The 17,517-nt window shown below is 47.9% G+C and overlaps 1 protein-coding gene across 1 annotated transcript in view; it reads right to left on the reverse strand.

Moving 5' to 3' along the window:
- Positions 1–3,897: 3,897 nt before the first annotated feature.
- Positions 3,898–17,517, reverse strand: part of EPHX2 (epoxide hydrolase 2, cytoplasmic) — a 59,260-nt gene continuing 45,640 nt past the window's right edge. Inside the window, exons 14-20 of the mRNA XM_011944588.1 lie at positions 11,946–12,017; positions 10,145–10,165; positions 8,142–8,260; positions 7,260–7,329; positions 4,984–5,064; positions 4,573–4,631; positions 3,898–4,379 (exon numbers count right to left, since the gene is read on the reverse strand). Of these exons, the coding sequence (XP_011799978.1) occupies positions 4,301–4,379; positions 4,573–4,631; positions 4,984–5,064; positions 7,260–7,329; positions 8,142–8,260; positions 10,145–10,165; positions 11,946–12,017 (501 nt within the window). The 3' untranslated portion in view covers positions 3,898–4,300. The remainder of the gene's footprint in view (positions 4,380–4,572; positions 4,632–4,983; positions 5,065–7,259; positions 7,330–8,141; positions 8,261–10,144; positions 10,166–11,945; positions 12,018–17,517) is intronic.

A 17,517-nucleotide genomic window follows, 5' to 3' on the forward strand; every position in this document is an offset into this window, starting at 1 on the left:
CCTTTGGGTTCAAGTGATTCCCCTGCCTCAGTCTCCCGAGTAGCAGGGATTACAGGTGGCCGCCACCACACCTAGCTAATTTTTGTATTTTTAGTAGAGATGGGGTTTTGCCATATTAGCTGGGCTGGTCTCGAACCCCTGACCTCAGGTGATCTGCCTGCCTCAGCCTCCCAAAGTGCTGGGATCACAGGTGTGAGCCACCATGGCTGACCAAATTTTAATTATTTTAACTTGAAACGAATGCATTTGTCCATTCATCCATTTATGCATTTACTCTCCAATTTATTCAGCAAACGTCTAATGAGCATTTTCAATATGCCAGGCCAGTGCTGAGTTGGGCTCGAGGACGAATTACTTAAGACAGGCAGCCTCTGATCTCAGGGCCCTCACAGTCTAACAGGGAGACAGACAGTTACACATTTGGGTGCAGGAGTTGATACTCTACGGTTTCTCAGGCAAGAAAGTATTTTATCATTTGTGGCCAGATGGATTCCTTTGAACAGTGAGGCATAGTATTTGTCACCCAATTCCTGTTGGAAAAAACCCTTTAAGCCTCTGACCTAGATGTTTTAACCATTGTTTGCTTTTAATTTGTGTTGATGGTAATGTGGCTGTGAACGATATGGAAACTGGCGGACAGTCATGTCGAGGCCTAAAACTATGGATTCCCTACACCCCAAGAGAGACAGAAATAGCTATTTGTCCTGCCTAGTCTAACAGACTCACTTTTTAGAAGACGGGTCTCCTGGAAACCTTAGATGTTGCTAATTGACAGCCACTAAGTGGTCCTTCCTTGACAGACTATATGAGTGATCTCAGCCTCCTGGGAGCAGCACAACCCACTGATGGAGGGGGTGAGAGAGAATATGAAGACTGTTGGACCTCTTTTTAAAGCGCCAATTTCTTTTAGCAGAGGTGAATATACTTGTAATCTATTCCCTTTGTAATCATGACATAAAAATAACATGTTTTTTACTATTCAGCCACAAAAAAAGAATGAAATCTTGTCTCTCGCAGCAACATGGATGGAAATGGAGAGCATTCTGTTAAGTGAAATAAGCCAGGAACAGAAAGTGAAACACCACATGTTCTCACTCATATGCAGAAGCTAAAAAAAAGTTTATTTCCTAGAAGTAAAAAGTGGAAACGAGGATAGGAGGCTGGGAAGGGCTGGGGGAAGAGGTGGGGGATAGGGAGGGATTTGTTAAGGAATGTCAAATCCCAGCTCAGTGGGAGGGTAAGTCCTAGCGTTGTATAGCACTGAGCAATGACCACAGTCAACAATGATACATCGTTTCAAATAGCCAGAAGGAGGTTATTAAATGTCCTCAACACAAAAATGATACACGTTTGAGATGACAGGTGTAATTACCCTGATCTGATTGCTACACATTATGTGTATCAAAACACCACTATGTACCCCATGAATATGTACAACTAGTATGTTAATTAAAAAATTAAATTCAATCCCAAAATATAACATTTTATAATTAAATCATTTTGAACACACTCCTTGCCATTTGTACTTAAAATGGCATCTGAAAATCTTCCCTGCTTGTTCCAGGGAATGCCCTGATACCACCACTCCAGCAGGTGACACGTAGCCCAAAGAACATAGCCCTGGACATTCCAGGATCTTCTTGAAAAACCTACAGACCTCCTCTTCCAGTCCACTGTCCTTTATGGCCCTTGATATGGTTTGGATTTGCGTCCCCACCCAAATTGTAATCCATGATGTTGGAAGAGGGGCCTGGTGGGCGGTGACTGGATCATGGGGGCGGATTTCCCCCCTTGCTGTTCTCATGATGGTGAGTTCCCACGAGATCTGGCTGTTTATAAAAGTGTGTAGCACCTTCCCCTTCTCTCTCTTCCTCCTGTTCTAGACACGTAGGATGTGCCTGCTTCCCCTTCACCGTCTGCCATGATTGTGTTTCCTGGAGCCTCCCCAGCCATGCTTTCTGTAAAGCCTGCAGAACCGTGAGCCAATTAAATCTCCTTTCTCTATAAAGTAGCCAGTCTCTGGTAGTTCGTTATGGCAATGGGAGAACAGACTGATACAGCCCTCAACCTTGTATAACTAGTTATATTTTTGTGACAATGCTATGGACTGGAGTTATTCAACTCTTATTTGCTAAAGGAGCAGAATTTCTGAGGCCTTTTTGATGGCTGATGGAGATGACTGGATAGAACATTAAAAGCGAGACTTTTGGGAAGACAGGTTTGCTGTTTGTGCTCCTTCTAGTAAAGGACACTCTTAGGTTTTGATTATTTCCTTTCCCCCAACTGCTCCCTTACAAATGAGCTTGAATACACCCAGTTAGGAAAATCATGTGATCTGGTGTAAGCCTTTCCCCCAGGCCCCACGCTTGCCTTTAAATGAACCGTTTAATTCTCAGATGCAAAAGATTGAGATGGTGGTGGTGTGGCTCAAAATGGAAAGCCCTTATAGGTCTTGTCCTAAGACAAGATGGAAATCTTATAGCTGATACTTCTATAGTACTTCCTCCATGCCAAGCACTGTTCTAGAACTCTGTGTATATTAACATACTTGATACAACCACCCATGAATTAGGTCCTATTAACATTCCCTTTTTTATAGATGAGGGAACTGGGGCACAGACCTCCTTTTTCAAGGTCACACAGCGAGTATGCAGCAGACCAGAGGCCTAACCTAGGTGATCTGCCTCCAGATTTAGAAAGGATAACTTTTTTTTCATAGAAAAAGCTCAGCCTTAGGAGCCAGAGAGCCTGCTTCTGAATCCAGGCTCTGCCTCCACGTAGCCAAGTAGTCCTGGGCAAGTTATGTGAACCTCAGTTTCCCTTTCTGTCAAATGGAAAGGACTCTCTGGAAGGATCGGAGGTGGTGCATGGAAGACTCCAGGTGCACTAGGGCAGTGAAGAAATGCCAGCAGTCTCCATTTCAAACCTCCCCTGGCTTTCTCCCCATACACAGACACTCAGGCACTGTGGCCTGGCCAACTCATGCCCGTCAGCATGCCGAACTCAGCTTGGAGGGGCCACTTCTTCAGCAAGCTTCCCCTCGCAAGTGCAGCGAGGCTGTTGTGTGTGCATCTGTGAGCCCGATAACCATGCAAGGCGGGCAGGGAGAAAGGGCTCGGGCCCCAGCTTATGGGCTTGGAGGAGGTGGCAGGGGAACATTCTAGGCAAAGAATGAGTAAGTCGGGCAGAGGGTTAAGGAGGATCAGCACCTGTGAGTGTGCTGCTGGAGGGCAGTTAGGAATTGGAGGGTGATGGGGCCGGGCCTGGGGTGGGCAGGGGCAGTGGGGGAGGCCCTGCAAGGTTCAGGATCCAACCACGTGGCGGCAAGACCCGTGAAGAGGCTGCTGCTCCAGGACTCTGGGGCCAGAAGCAGGGCAGGGGAGAGACCACTCACTGCAGGAGACACATCAGTGAGACAGGCACCTAACTCGATGTGACAGGAGGGAGGACAGGGCAGAGGGGAAGATAGGGAGGAGAGGGCAGAGGGGAAGATAGGGAGGAGGGGCAGAGGGGAAGATGGGCTGGATCTGCCTGAGCCTCATGGCAGCTGCTGCTATTTAACTTTAAACTGATTCAAATTCAATGGAATTTAAAATTCGCTTCCTCAGCCTCACTAGCACATTTCAAACGCTCAAGGTGCACATTTGTGCCTGAGCAAAATCTGCTAGGGAAGCTGGAAGAAAGGCAGGTGGCTACCTGTGGCCAGTGGCTGCTTTAGGGGACAGAGCACAAGAGACCACGGCCATCCCCGTAGAATTGTCTCCTGGTCAGCAAGGCCTAGATCACGCAGCACCTCGGAGCCCAGAACAGGGCTCAAAAGCAGAGAGAAAGGGTTCATCCCAACGCCATGCATTCTCCCTGAACAGTCACTCCACCTCTCCAAGAACAGCGACCAGCAGCATAGTCATCTTAGCTTTATTGAGTAACGCATCCCAATCTCTACTAAGATTCTTCTCAGTGAACGGCTGATTTTTCTGCAAAACTATGGATTGGTCAGTTAAAGAGAAATCACCACCTCGCCACCCCATTCTGTCCCCCCACAGGACACTAAGGGTTCTTAGAGATAAAGGGATGATGCATTCATGCCTGGAGAACTAATCACACCTGATTTCTCTGGGATCTAAAATAATGTCAAATTTGATTCACTTTATGTAACGAAAATCTTTTTTTTTTGCAAACCCCTTCAAAGCAATGCTGCCATCCATGAGAGATGTGTGTAAGGCCACCTCTGTATACTAACAATGGTGCCCCAGCAGGCGCAAGGACGGCACACCTGCTGAGCGTGGGCGCACGCTGCATGCTACATCTTTGAGACCACTGGTGGGGTCCGGGCATCAGACTCCAGCCACTTAATGAGGATCTGATTCACCTCGGTGGGCCTGGAGGAAAGGGAGAAGAAAAAAAAAAAGCCATTCACTCTTGTCTGTGCCTACCCACCCAACTCGAAGGCAGAGGTGAGTGACGAGTGGCTAAACCAGGCCAAAGCCACCACAATGAAACCAGGAAAGCTTTTATGGAAGGTGAACAGGGGGCCCTGCTCTCCCTGACCCCAGGAGCCCCCAACCTCCTTACTTGTCCATCTGTGTCCAGTGCCCACAGTCCTCAATGTGTCCCCTTTTCAGGTGGGGAATCTGAAAGGAAACCCCATGCAGGAAGGTAAATGGAAGAATGCAGATGGGTGTGTCTCAGGTTAGAGCAACGGGCAATGGACGCCTTCTCTCTGCTCCCCGCAGGCCACCCTGCCCGAACCCTGCATGACTTAGGAAGGGAATAACGAGGGAACGAAACCCCATATCCGTGCAGGGGAAAGGAAGGCACAGCCACGGTTGCTGCTTGCAAGCGGGGGATAGTGATGTTACTGAAGTGCTTCAACCGCGGTCCCATCCACATGACAAGGTGTATCCTCCGCTGCCATCTTCCCTCTGAGCGCCCGTGCCCTCTCCCGGGGGTACCAATGACCCCTGTGCAGGGCCATTCCCTCACCCAGTCCTCCATGTGCTTGGACATCTGAGGAACGAGCACGAAGTCCTTCTCTGCCGTGACCATCAGGGCCGGAATCAGGATCTGGGAAGAGAACAGGAAACAGAAATGGCTGGCACTCCACAAGGGAAGCCCTCCCTCCTCCCCTGAAAGACCCCTGCCCACCGCCCTGCTATGGTCCTGACATTGTATCTGCCAAACTTTGCACAACAGATTCATGGTTATTACTGGAGATCTTCAGCAGTGCAGAGGCCAACATGGGTCTTGTGTGTGCAGATGTGTGTGAGTGAGAACGTATGCTGAGCTGCGTGTAACTGGGAGAACTGAATCGACCGCACCAAGAAGGAAGACACCCTTGAATGAAGATCAAGATTCCTCTTCTCTGAATTAAACAGACGCTTAAAAGAGGCGGCCAAGGTTCCGGAGAGAATGGGGGCAGTCACAATAGTTATCAATGTGACATGAACAGCAGCAAAATGACTTTCCTTTTAACTGCGGGCAAATGAGTTCGATGCAGGGAGGCATGCACAGGAAGGCCAGGAAACCTCTGTGTTTTTTTATTTGTTCTCGTTCCACCATTACCCTAATTTCCAAGCACCTTTGACCCATCCCTGGTTGAGGAACTTGCACTATTTTCATTTACACACAGAATGATGGGCATCTCTCCGCACCCCTCCCTCCTCCCATAACCAAGAGCCAGGAGAAGGTCAAAAATGATTTTGTGGCTAAAATGAATCCTGAGGCTTCTATGAGGTTTGTAAACTCTAGAATGTTCCAAGCTAAAATGTGAACTGGGTAGGGGGTGGCAGCAGGGCGGGATGGGAGGAGGTGGGGGAGGAGAGAGGAAGATCCGACCGGAAACTGCGGAAGAGAGGCTGGGCGCAGTGGCTCAGGCCTGTCATCCCAGCAGTTTGGAAGGCCGAGGTGGGTGGAATGCCTGAGCTCAGGAGTTTGAGACCACCCTGCCCAACATGGCGAAACCCTGTCTCTACTAAAACACAAAAAATTAGCCGGTTGTGGTGGCGCACTCCTGTAATTCTAGCTGCTTGGGAGGCTGAGGCAGGAGAACCGCTTGAACCCAGGGGCAGAGGTTGCAGTGAGCCGAGATCACGCCACTGCACTCTAGCCTGGGCAACTGAGCAAGACTGTCTCCAGAAAAAAAGAAAGTGCAGAAGAGGAGGGTTTCTGACCTTAGCATCATTGGGATTCACCTTCCCAGTGCCTTTGTCAATATTTTCCTCCACGCTTTGAGAGATTTTGTCTGTCCAACTGCGGTTTGGTCATTTTCGTCAGTCATACGATAATGACAAGGAACACTAATGGAGCTACTAGGTTGCCAGTACTGCTTGTAACAGGTCATGTGCCTTCACCCATTTCATCTTTACACAGCTCTATGAGGGAGGCACTGTTCTTGCCACTTCCATATTGCAGAAGAAGCAACAGTGGATCAGAGGGGTTAAGTACCTTTCCCAGGGTCACACAGGGATTAGACTCAGCCCATGTGCTTCCTAGCCTGCTCTTAACCACGATGTTATACACTCTAGTGCCTCAAGACCTAACTTCGGGAGGTCAAGACCTGATCTGTTTACACACCATGGTATCCTGGGGTCTCGCAGGAAGCCTGGCTCGTAGCAGTGTGTTCACTCACAGAGTGAACCAACAAGGTAACCAGGGCTACTGATGAAGGCCTGGCTACCTGCGCAATCACAATGGGGAATAATTTGACTTCCCTTAGATTTTTAAACATTTTGAATGTAAACTGGGGACCTCTATTACTTCTATTACTCCTTCTGCAGAACCAGAGATTGGAAACCCATCTTCTGCTTGACAAATGAGGAAACTGAGACTCAGAGATTCACTTGTGCGAGGTGACTCAACCAGAGGCTGAAGTCACACCTCTGAGAGCGCCTAACACTCCTCTGGGGCTGGGAGCTCCAGTATCCACGTCACTTCTGGGAGGTGCCCTGGGCCATCTGCAGCCCTGGCTTGGGGTACCACCAGGGGACCTGGGGATTCCGGATGGATGCTGTAGTTACCTGGACACACCCCACCTCCATCCCCAACGTCACCCTCTACCATCCCAACGGAAATACCAGCAAGAAAGATCTTAATGGGAAACCCCTGAAGGGAGTCACTTCCCAAACCCCAAAGGGAAAGGAGGTAGCCAGCAGGTCTGTCCATGACCAGCTCTGGCCCAGGTCATATCAGCTCAGGCCAATGGGAAGCCCCATGGGTGGGTTCCAGGGTGCAGAGGAGACCACACTGAACCTGGCACTCACCTTCCGCCCCAAGCTTTTGCAGGCCCACTTCCAGTTCCTTTCCATGTTTCTGTACCAGTTTAGAGGACCTCTGGGGAGAGATCAGAAAGTAAAAAGAGAGAGGCAGTAAGTAGACGGCTCTGCTACAGACACCAACAGAAACCTGCTCTGCACAGCCAGTCATCCTGGGAAAAGCAAAGCCTCCTGCAGGGGCAAGAGAATAGAGCCTAGGACCCATGCCGCGCTGTCGGGCGCAGTTGCCAGGCTCTAGCAGCAAGGCGTTGTGCAAGGACACAGGACTCCACTGAGTGAACTGGCAGCCTCTGGGTAGTCTTCTGGGACACACAGAAGCCGGCCCTACAGGACGGTCCAGGGAATGTCATCGTGTCGCCTTGGAGGCTGGGGCGGTTGCTGATGCTGGGGACCTTGGTTGAGCAGCCTCACCATCCAGAGGTCACTCGCCTGCCCCAGGGAGCCCACGTGAGAGGGACATTGGGAGGTGGAGCAAAGATGCCCCCTCCTAATATGACATCGGGAAATAGGGCAAATGCACCAAAATGTATGCACTTTTTGAGTTTATGTGGATTTTTATGTCTTTCTGAAGGAAGAGCCCAGAGTTGCCATCTGATTCTCCGAGAAGCCATGACTGAAAAGTAGTTAAAAACCTCTGCCCTATGGGGGCTCCGCAAGCATAAGAAAGAACAAGCTGAGTGTCCCAAACTAGAGCAGGCTGAGCACCATAAAGTAGTGAGCCTCCTGACACTGGAGGCATTCAAGCAGAGGCCGGCCTGGCACCCATGAGGGCTGTGGTGGAGAACTGGACCTCACCCTCCACCCTGAGGGCGGAAGATCACTATCTGTCGATCATCTCTCATCTGTGTCTGGGCCCTGTGCTCTCTTTACCTGAAACCAGACTTCTTGAACTGCTGCACATAGAACTGGATTTCCTCCTCGGTGACCATCCTGCTGAGGCTGGGCTCTTCTGGGCTCCCTGCAAAAAGTCCTCCTGCAAAAAAAAGCCACTTGTTCAGTTTCCTGTCCCAGAGCCAGGGGTCTGCGTTTTAAGGCCTCTAACGGAGGCTGGGTACCTCACTGCCTCTCACAGACCATCTGAACCTGCGCAAGGCCTTGTGAGCGCTTCCATCTTTTGTTCCCTTATCCTTTGCCAGAGTGAGCCCATCTCCTCGAAAGCTCCAAGCTGTGATCTCACGGTCACACTGCAGGCTGACATTCCCTCCCACCTATCCACGACTTCACCGGCTATTATCACAGCTCCTGGACCAACCACAGTCGCCGGCTTTTTCAGGCACACAGCAGCCGTATCCCAGACCCTGCCAGCCCCCTGCTCCTGCTCTCCCCCCTTCTGAACCTTTCCCAGCCAGCTTAACTGTGGCCCTTTGGAGACACTGCCAGAGATTCTTGGAATTTTCCTAAGGGCTTGCTCTGTTCTTCCTCTTAGGCAGGAAGAGAACCCAGGCCAGGAGGCTGGATCCTGTCGCCTCCTGCGTGCTGCACAGACTCTCTGTGGTATCCCACTGTGGACCCCTATCTTGTCTTCAAGGTGCTGCACAGTCCCCCCAGAGGATGGCCTGTGATGACCCCTGGCAGCCCAGGGACCACTGCAGTTTCACAGGGCACAGCCTCAGTGCTGGTGCCTGAACAGGGCCAGTCGGCATTTTCAGATTCACGAAGACCCAGAGTCAGAGCAGCTGGCCATTCCAGGCTTTTGTGAGACACATCAAAGGGGTATGTGACCAGGGTGGCACCCTGTGATGAAACCACCCTAAGCCTCCCCGCTAGGTGGGTGCTCCAGGCTCACTGTACCTCAGGGCCCCTCTGCGAGCATCCCAGCTGCTCTGCCTCCCCTGAGACCATGGGCTCACTGAGGGTGGCCACGCTGCTTCGCGTGTCTGGGCGTCTGAGCATGCAGCCCTGGCCTCATACCCAGCGTGTGCTCACAGCATTTGAGGAATGAATGAATGGGTGAATGAATAAGTGACAGACGGTGTGAAGGAATAAGGGAATGTGGGTGTGGGGGAGGGAAGGGAGATGTTCTTTGAGCAGTGACAAGAGCATGGCCTGCAGGGCCAGAGGAGTTTAACCCCGGCTCAGCCACTTTGGATAAGTTACTTAACCCTCTGAGAACTGTTTTCCTCTTCGGAAATTAAAAATAGTAGCATTTTTCGGAAAGCTTCAAGGATCATAAATAATTTATCTAAAAGGGGTTAGTCCAGAGTTTTATACAGATGGTCAGCACGTGCCCAGACAAGTGACAGTGGTCATCATTATTCATAAAAATACAAGTGAATGATGTCAAGGCCACAGTGCTGCAGTGAAAATAAGGTCTTGTGGGAAGACTGCTGGATCTAGGGGCCATGGGGATGAGCTCCAATCAAATCTCAACTCTGACCCTTCACTCATATCCAACCCAGGAGGGAGACAAGGATGGGCTCCATGTGGGGGAATTGGAAACATGGCGCCTGGATGGAGAGGGGCCAGTGGACTGCAATGGAGGAGACCTGGGCAGGGGACCCACCCCGCTCCACCTGCATGCACCGGGTGAGCCCCGTAGAGGTAAGATCTCAATCCTGGGGTCCTTATCAGCAGAGGGTGGATTTTGCCCTGGACAAGCAGCTCTAAGACTCCTCCAAGCTCTTACTGTTTAAGATCTTGAAGCCACAACTCCCTAAAGGGTAGGAACTCCAGGCTGTGTGCTCAGGCCTGGGGTTAGAGTCAGCCCTATGCAGGCCAAGGGGACCCTGGTTGGACAACTTTAAGTTCAGAGATGGAGGGCTCAGGGCTTCTGCCCATAGCAGTTAGAGGCAGAAACATCCATTTAACAATTAGCTGGTTCTGGATATGGCTCTCCCAAGCATGTCTCTTACCCATTTCTTTATGGGTATGACTTTATGCATGGATAAAACACTCTGTAGGAAGAAAAGAGAAGAGTTACAAATGACGTCATGGGTGATGCAAAGGAAATATGCTCATCTCATCTGAAAACCCTGTTACGACAAATGACCTCTGAGTACCATGCAGACTGTAACAAACACATGGAACTCCCAAGAGAGCCAGGGACCCCCCTCACAGGAGTCAAGTAAAGAGGGAGCTCACAACCAAAGCTCTGGGCTGAGACTGCCCCAGGGCCCTTGCAGACCTTGGTAATGTGAAGACCTAGGTTTATCAACCAATAGGAACAAGAAAAGAGAACTTAGGCCTATGATGAGAAGTTGGAGATGTGATATTCCATGCCCCTCCATGGTAAATCCAGTAAATCTGGGGTCTCTGACATGCTATACCTTCAGTGAAAAAACTGATGAGAAAAAAAATCCCCTCATGATGATAAAGATGTTAAAGGAATTTGTCTGTTTCAGTTTGGTACTAAGAGGAAACCAAAAGACACCCCCTTGGGAATTCACAGCTCTAGGCCTGCCTTCCAACTGCTTGGATTTGAGTTTGCATTCTCTGCATGACCTGGAAACCCCCAAGGTGTGAAGTAAACAAGAACAACAATAACAATAACAACAAAGCGAGCCTGGGCTGGTAATGCCCGCAGGATGCCTGGCAGAAGAAATCCTTAACCATTCAAGGAGTCATTTCCTCAAGCCCAATTGAAGCAGACAGGTACAGATTAAGTACTGCTGAAGATGAGTTTATAAACCAAATTTACAGAACCCACACGCACACAACAAGGCCCCACAGCAAAAGGCAGCAAATGCAGCAAACAGTGAAATATGACTCTCCAAAAACATCAAATAATAGAGCTTGCAAGGAGAGAGAGACAGAGAAAAAAAAAAGAATTAGAAATAAATATACTTTAAATAATTGAAGACATAAAAGGAACTGAAAAATATGAATACAAGACTCTATTAAAAGAGATCAGAATGATTTGAAAAAGAACCAAATAAAACTTTCACAAATTAAAAGAACTATTTATTGAAATTAATACTTCAAGGATGGGTTAAACTGCAGATCAGACACTGCAGTGTCCAGGATAATCCATTGGCTTAGACAATTAACATACAGGGGGTTAGACCCAAGGCTGACTCACAAGCAAAGATAGAATTTTCTAAAAGAAAACACCCTAAAATTCTATACTCAGATAAATGATTCTTTAAGATTAAAATTAAGACGTCTTCAGGCACCACAATCTGAATTTACTACCAACAGACTCTTATTGAGAGAACTACTAAAGGGGATGCTTCAGGAAGAAAGAAACTGAACTCAATGCAAATGAGTGAGATGCAGGAAGTGATCAGTAAAGAAAGTGGAAAATATGGGACAGTTTGAGCAGGAATTGACTGTATATAAAACAACAATAGTGATGATGACTCCTAACACGTAAGACAGGAGGGTGCAGGTTACAGAGTTAAAGGTTTTTAAACTCCTCTGCTTCAAGAAGAGAGTTGGGGACATCAATTAATTTTGGACTTGGGTAAACCAATTATGCATGTTAAAATGGTAATGGTAATAGCATAATTTCTAAGCTATCATTATTATAATCATTCTCTGACCTTGTGTGTCAGTGGGGATATAAGTTTTCCCATTAAGGACGGACCAGGAGAGTGGGGACCTCAATTACCCTGACTACAGAAACGAAAGAAAAGGAGGCCAGATTGCTACTCCTGGTCCCTGCCACACACTAGGTACCCTACTTCCTTCACAACTGCCCCCTCCTGTTCTTCTGCCCCCATCCCCACCCCTTACCTCGTTGCTTGCTCTGAAGAGGCTTTTGAAAGTCCGACTCAGGTTCTGTTCCAGTTCAGCCTCAGCCACTCCCTAAAACAATCAAGAAAGCAAAATGAAGGACCCCGTAGAAATTGTGGAAACTGTTCCCCTCCTTCATCTGACTGAAAGCAAGAAGCCCCTACCTGTGCCCCATCTACCCCAAGTCTCATCAGAATAGCATCCATCTGAATTTTCATCTTAAAACATTTTTTAAAAGGTTAACATAAAATACAAGATGCTAACTGTAGTTCCCCATGGGAGGCAGGTTTATAGATGCCGCTTTCTTTGTGTTTTTCAATATTCTTAAAATGAGAAGGTACCACTTATAATAATCTCTTGAAAGGAATTGGGAGGGGGCTGGTAGAGGAACAAGTTGGAGGCTGACTGTTGGTAAGAAGAAGAGAGGGGCTCCAAGGATTCTGAGAAACCAAGCAGAAAAGCCAGAAACTATAAGCCAAATGCTCTTCCATCCAGGCATCTAAATTTCACTATTTTGAGGCCACGAGTTTAAGACCAGCCTGGGAAACCCCATCTTTACAAAGAAATTTAAAGAATTTTTTTTTGCTCCAGAAACTTCAAAACCAACTCCTTTGATTTGGGTCTTAATTGTTACAGACCATTAGATTGCCAATGGATTATATTCCACCAACAGGACAGCGAGGTTTCCACTGTTAAAGAGCTGGGACACGTAGCCTTTCTGGTGACAAATGACCAGGTCCCCCCAGTTCTTGGGAGCGGTATGGCATTGAATTACCCAGTCAACACACAGTTCTCTGGCTGTTCCCAGGTCTCTGGTTTGTGTGTGGGGGGAATTCTCTGACCTGAACTTGCTTCATCAGTTCCACAGACACTGAGCTCCTTCTCTGGCAAACTGGACCAAGAGATGCCAATGTACAAAATACACCTCAGAACCTTCTTGGTGGACCAGAGGATGGGGGAGGGGCTTGGATGAAGACTAAAGTGAAGTGTCCAGGTCACTGAATGTCATGTGCTGAGGACTGGAGAGGAGATTCCTACTGGAGACTCAGGGTGTGGAGTCTTCCTCTCCTGCTTCCCCTCTCCTTCCTACCCCAACCCCCTCCAGGAACACTTCAGCAAAGCAGACACCAAGAACAGGGGCATGGCTGGAAGGTGATGAGAGATCCATCCATGGATCCTACTCTCCTAGTAGGGGTAGGCTGGTTCATGGCTTTTTGGAGCATAAGAGGACAATTTTAATTCACTCTGTCTTTTCCGGAAGTTGAAAGACCGTGAACCTGAAAGCTATTCCAGATGCAGTTTAGGAGAAAACAGCTGTCCTGGAGGCAGAGATCCACTAGGGGCAACCATTCAGAAATAATACAAATCTTGGCCGGGCGCAGTGGTTCATGCTGTAATCCCAGTGCTTTGGGAGGCTGAGGCAGGCAGATCACCTGAGGTCAGGAGTTCGAGACTGGCCTGGCCAATATGGTAAAACCCCGTCTCTACCAAAAATACAAAATTGGCCGGGCATGGTGGTGCACGCCTGTAATCCCAGCTACTCAGAGGCTGAGGCAGGAGAATCATTTGAACCTGGGAGGCAGAGGTCACAGTAAGCCAAGATCTCACCATTGCACTCCAGCCTGGGCAAAAAGAGCGAAACTCCATCTCAAAAAACTAAACTAAACTAAACTATTTCTGCAACACAGCTGCTGCTGAGGGACTAGTGCTACAGGAGGGAACTGAGTTAAGTGTGGTGATGCCAACTGACTCTCCTCTCCTTCCTCCTAACTACCCACCTGCACGCAGCCAAACACCAGCTGAACTGGTCTGCAGGTGTTTTCTGAGCGGGCTTCCTACTTGCTGGCCTCCCTGGTTTAACACATTGTGACCTTCACCAACAGCATGGACTTCTATCAATTTGGCCTTCGACACCAGACCCAAACGCTGCCTTCTCCATGAGGTTCCACCTTTCCCACCACCAAGGGGTAACTCTGCTTTTCTTGGATCCTGCAGAGCCTTGAGTGTGCTCTCCTGGGATCCTCTTAGGGGCAGGGACTCATCCTGTTCTCAGCAGCATCTGTGGCTACCCTTGAGATAGAGTCAGAGGAGAGGAAGATCCTAAAGCCACATCCACAAAGCATTCGTTCCAGTGACCTGCAGTCCTCAGTGCTTGCACATGTCGAGAGGTTACTTTTTTTAGTTTTATTTTTTTTAGATGGAGTCTTGCTCTGTTGCCCAGGCTGGAGTGCAGTGGTGCAATCTCAGCTCACTGCCAAAATGGGTTCAAGAGATTCTCTTGCCTCAGCCTCCCAAGTAGCTTGGATTACAGGGGCCCAGTACCACGCCCAGTTAATTTTTTTGTATTTTTAGTAGAGACAGGGTTTCACCATGCTGGTCAGGTCAGTCTCGAACTTCTGACCTCAAGTGATCCACCTGCCTCAGCCTCCCAAAGTGCTGGGATTACAGGCGTGAGCCACCACGCCCGGTGAGACGTTACTCTTTTTTGTTTTACTCATCACTCCTCACGAGAGCTCTGGATCTGTGCAGTGGCAGCACAGAAGAAACGGAGACGTTGATCATCTGGCAGTGCTGGATCTAGGGTTGGAGATTTTCTGATGAAAGTCATGGCTGCCTGTTAATGACAGTTCCCTCCGTTTTGTAAGATTCAATTATAATGGTGTCAATGGCGGCCTTCTGCAACATGATGATGAATGCCACAGCGAGAAATAGCCATGGGAAGAAGCACATTTAAGTGATGGATGGAAGCCCAGGTCAGCTCTGTGTGTGTGGCTGTCGGTCATCATTCCTATTTACTGAGAGCAGTCCTCATCACAGAAACAGCTGCTGTTCATGAGCTCAGGGGTGCATTTCAGTGTCTGAAGGAACCCATGGAAGCCTGGATAGGGCTTTGCCTCAAATGACCCTTAAAAGGGCAAACGATGTCAAAAAGTCAGTAAAGAAAATCCAAGAGAGGCTGGGTGGGGTGGCACAAGCCTGTAATCCCAGCACTTTGGGAGGTCCAGGCAGGAGGACTGCTTGAGACCAGGATGCGAGACCAGCCTGAGCAACAATAGAGACCCTGTCTCTACAAGAAATATTTCAAAAATCAGCTGGGCATGGTGGTGCATGCCTGTAGTCCCAGCTACTAGGGAGAGTGAGGCAGGAGGACTGATTGAGCCCAGGAAGTCAAGAATGCAGTGAGCTATGATTGTGCCACTGCACTTCAACATGGGCAACAGAATGAGACCCTGTCTCTTAAAAAAAGTCAGAGAGAAAAAAGGTAAATAAATCTGTTGACTCACATAAAAGTGCAGCAGAGCAATGGAAAGAATAGGATGAAGCTGGGAGCCAGAAAGGAGAGAAGACGACAGAAGATAACATTTGTCCTCTGCTTATGAACTTAGCTGAGACCTTCTGACTCTCTTTAATCTACAAAGGTAAGACTATATCTTTAAATCCTACAGACCAATGACAAATTTCCTGTCTGCCCTGGATAGGGGCTCCTCCTTTTGTGTTCCTGTGCACAGAAGTTAAAGGATGGACTTTAGAATCCAATAAACACGGTTTCAAGCCCAAGTACTGATAGTTACAAGCTGGGGAACTTCTTTCCCTAGAGCCTCAGTTTCCTCATCTGTAAAATGGGGATTTTGTAAGGATTAAATGAGATAATGCCCATTTCTTACAATGCCTGACACGCAGAAGGCATGCCAATAAATATTAATATCATTACCTCCATTATTATTATTATTTGTTTAGAGACAGGGTCTTGCTGTGTTGCCCAGGCTGGAGTGCGGTAGTGCAATCACGGCTTACTGCAACCTCAAACTCCAGGGCTCAAGTGACCCTCCTGCTTCAGTATGCTGAGGAGCTGGGATTACATGTGTGCACCACCATGCCTGGGTAACTTTTAAAAAATTTTTGTAGAGATGGAGTCTGGCTATGTTGCCCAGGCTGGTCTCAAACTCCTGGCCAAGTGATCCTCCTACCTTGGCCTCCCAAAATGCTGGAATTACAGGCATGAGCCACTGCACCTGGCTGATTTTTAAAGATTTTAAATTAATATCTAATTAGGGCTCTTTAAATGATATCATCTTGGCTTTAGATTGGGCCCTAGATCTAATGACCCGTGTCCTTATGAGAGAAAGAGGGAAACTGAGACATACAGAGACACAGAAGGGAGGATGCCGCACGAAGACGGAGGCAGGGACGGGAGGGATGCGTCTACAAGCTGAGGAACACCAGGAACTGCCAGCAACTGCCAGGGGCTGGGAGACGGGCATGAAACGGACTCTCTCTCGGGAGCCCCCAGAAGGGACCAACCCTGCCAAGACCCTGATTTTGGACATTTAGCCTCAAGAACTGTCGAGAATTCACTTCTGTGGTTCTAACTCACCCAGCTTGTGGCATAACAATTAAAGTAACGGCCAGGCATGGTGGCTTATGCCTGTAATCCCAGCGCTTTGGGAGGCCGAGGCGGGCAAATCACCCGAGGTTGGGAGTTCGAGACCAGCCTGATCAACATGGAGAAATCCTGTCTCTACTAAAAATACAAAACTAGCTGGGCGTAGTGGTGCATCCCTGTAATCCCAGCTACTTGGGAGGCTGAGACAGGCGAATCACTTGAACCCGGGAGGTGGAGGTTGTGGTGAGCTTTGAGATCATGCCATTGCACTCCAGCCTGGGAAACAAGAGCGAAACTCCATCTCAAAAAAAAAAAAGTTAAAATAACAATAATTAAAGCTTGGTGTGTAAGGTAGCAAACAGTGGCACTTTCTTTTAAAACTATATTTATTTGGCTGTAAAAAACAATCACAATAATGTCCCTTAACAGAGGATTACAAACTTCATAGTCTACCTGTTACAAAACCCCATGCAGTCATTAAAAAGAATGAGATAAATCTGTATGTGCTGACAAAAAAAATCTGTGCAATATGTATTAAATGAAAAAGCAGCATGATTCCATTTACATGAAAAATTATATGTGTGTGTGTGCTCATACACACACATATTTGCTTAAAAATATTCAGAAATAGTTTTAAAATATTTCAAAAAATGTCTGGGAGATACCAGACTATTAGTAGTAGCTACTAGTAGGTTGTCAGTGGGCAAAGGGGGATTCAGCTTTTTTATTTACACAACTCAGGACTTTTTTTTAATAGCAAGCATGAATTACTTCATAATTTCAAAACAAAAACAAAACCTAAACAATAAACTCTGTAACTAATCACCAGCTGTCCCCATGGCCTGAAGGAGCTACTATGTTCTAGAGATTAAGAAAGACTCAACATTTAGGCTGGCATGGCGGCTCTCACACCTGTAATCTCAGCAGTTTGGGAGGCTGAGGTGGGAGGATCACTTGACGCCAAGACTTGGAGACCAGCCTGGGCAACACAGCGGAAAAAAAAAAGAGAGAGAGAGAGACTCAAGGTTTGAGGGGAAACAAAATCATGTGTGGATGATTTTCAGCCAGGTAAAACTTTCTGCCTGTAATTTTTCTTTTCCCACATTTTCTCTCTGATCCTTAGTTTCTCATCTGGTTAAATACTTAAACAAAAGGGCTGTTTTTTTTTTCCTTTTTTTTTTTTTTTTT

The sequence above is a fragment of the Colobus angolensis genome, unplaced genomic scaffold (assembly GCF_000951035.1).
Source record: "Colobus angolensis palliatus isolate OR3802 unplaced genomic scaffold, Cang.pa_1.0 Scaffold233, whole genome shotgun sequence".
Lineage (NCBI taxonomy): Eukaryota > Metazoa > Chordata > Mammalia > Primates > Cercopithecidae > Colobus > Colobus angolensis.